The sequence below is a fragment of the Monodon monoceros genome, unplaced genomic scaffold (genome assembly GCF_005190385.1).
Source record: "Monodon monoceros isolate NGI ecotype Baffin Bay Population unplaced genomic scaffold, NGI_Narwhal_1 Super_Scaffold_21, whole genome shotgun sequence".
NCBI lineage: Eukaryota > Metazoa > Chordata > Mammalia > Artiodactyla > Monodontidae > Monodon > Monodon monoceros.
The window spans coordinates 55131389-55133502 of record NW_021703778.1 but is presented as its reverse complement, the minus strand read 5'-3'; the positions used below and the strand labels follow the sequence as shown (position 1 = coordinate 55133502).

General features: G+C 49.2%; 1 protein-coding gene across 1 annotated transcript in view; it reads left to right on the top strand.

Moving 5' to 3' along the window:
- Positions 1-320: 320 nt before the first annotated feature.
- The window catches only part of LOC114903827 (leucine-rich repeat-containing protein 37A-like), a 39400-nt gene continuing 37606 nt past the window's right edge, over positions 321-2114 (top strand). Inside the window, 4 exon segments of the mRNA XM_029237097.1 lie at positions 321-431; positions 980-1165; positions 1354-1482; positions 1484-2114. Of these exon segments, the coding sequence (XP_029092930.1) occupies positions 321-431; positions 980-1165; positions 1354-1482; positions 1484-2114 (1057 nt within the window).

The window sequence follows — 2114 nt, the reverse complement described above, 5'->3', positions numbered from 1 at the left end:
AGTTCGGTATACACATACTATATGGACATAAGTAGTTTCTGAAACAAACTTATTGTGCACTCTGATGTTTTTCTCTTCTATTTGTATTCAAAAAGAGTATTTTGTGTTTCCCTGCTGGTCATGGCCTTTAAACTGATCCCACAATTCACTGACACCTCAGTGACAGCCTGCAGTATGAAAGTCAGAGAGGTATAGATAACTTTGCTCGTTGGTTTCAGGTGTTTACTTGGTGTGATTCAACTTATAGGATAGAGCAGCCAGGACAATAAAAGCACCTTCTCCCCACACCCACACCCCCAGCAAATGCTGCATGTGCGACTATGTCCAAAGCGGACTGGTGTGAAGTGCATCTAGAGAGTACCGTGTTTCTGCCCAGCGCCGTTGTGCAGTGTTTTCTCTGCACGATGTCACTTGTCAAAGGACCAAGAAAGGTGAGTGGGGCTGAAAATCCTGCCTATACTCCATGCTAAGCTACATGTAAAAGTCTCCCCAGAGACACTAGGGGGCCATTTTGGACAGACACAGAGAACTTCTGGAAGGACAGCATGCATGCAATGATTTTCAAGATCCCGGGTCTCTTGTGATTTTGCTCATTGTGATTATGGACTGAGGTACCCATTTAGTCCTAATACGACCAGAGATAACACATTGTGAGAGAGATGAAAAACGACATGTAACACTAACTGTGTGTGTTTTCCTCCAAGGGGCTTTTTTCGATTTCTGCTGCATAAGAGAAGCTCAGGGGAAAGTGAGAGTCAGGTAAGTTTGAGCAGCAGAAAGTACTGTGGCCAGAGAAAGCAGGGGAGATGCAGAATTAATATTTCCCTTTCTGTTTCTAGGAGGGCTCTTTCGGGAGAAGGCGGCCACTTTGACATAGGGATACGTATAGGCCTCTCAACACCACACGCAAGGAAAATATGGCACAAAAGCTACACGACAGGGAGTCTTCTGAGGAGGATGAGATATTTCTCCATCCCAGAAGAAGGCCCAAACTCGTCATCCAGAGCGCACTGAAGAGGTAGAACCACCTCCACCTCAGCAGGAGGCTCCATCTCAGCCTTCAGAGGCCCCTGAGGAACTAGAAACTCCAAGTCCTCCAGAGGCCCTCACCCGGCCTTTGGAGACACTTAAGGAGCTTGTAGTTCGACCAGTAGCACATCATGGGGTAAATGAAGCTCAGCAGTCAAACTTGTACAATTTCACTTTTAAACCTATGGATCTGGCACTTACCATAACTCCACAGGTCACTAAATAGGTTGATCCTTCTCCAGTCCAGCAGAAGACCCCATTTCAGCCTCCAGAGAGCCCTCATGAGGTGAACCTTCTCTAATCTGTCAAGACACCCCAACTCAGGCTCCAGGTCTCCCTACTGAGTATGTACATGAAATTCCAGTGAATGAAGAGGTAGCATCTCTACCTGGCGTTCAGCGTCACGCTCATTCCAACTTGCCCAGTGTTACACTTCAACCTCTGGATTTGGAACTTAACCATCACTCCAGAGCCCACTACGGAAGCTGAATTTCCTACAGCTCAGCAGGAGGCCCTGACTCCAAGTCTTGAGCATCCTGGGGGGACAGAATCTTCTCCAACCCAACAAGAGACCTCAGCTAAGCCTCCAGAGCCTCCTGGAGAGGTTGAGCCTTCAAGGGAGCAGGAGCAACCAGCTCAGCCTTCTGAGCCTCCTGGCGAAGTTGAACCTTCTCCAACCCAGCAGGAGCCCACAGGTCAGCTCCCAGGGCCTCTTGTGGAAGCTGAGCCTTCTCCAAGTGAACAGGATCAACCGACTCAGCCTTCTGAGCCTATAGAGCCTCCTGAGGAGGTGAAAACAGCAACCCAGCAGGACATTCCAGCTCAGCTTTCAGAGTCTTTTGGAGAACCTGAAACCTCTGCCACCAAGGAGGAAGCCTCAGCTCAGTATCCAGAGACCCCTAATGAGGCAGAATCTTCTGCAACCCAGCAGGAGATCCCAGCTCTGTCTCCAGCGGAGATAGAAACTTCTGCAACCCTGCAGGAGCAACCAGCTCAGCCTCCAGAGCCTTCTTCAGGGGAGGTGGAACTTTCTCCGACTCAACAGGAACAGCCAGCTCAACCTCCAGAGCATCATGAAATGACAG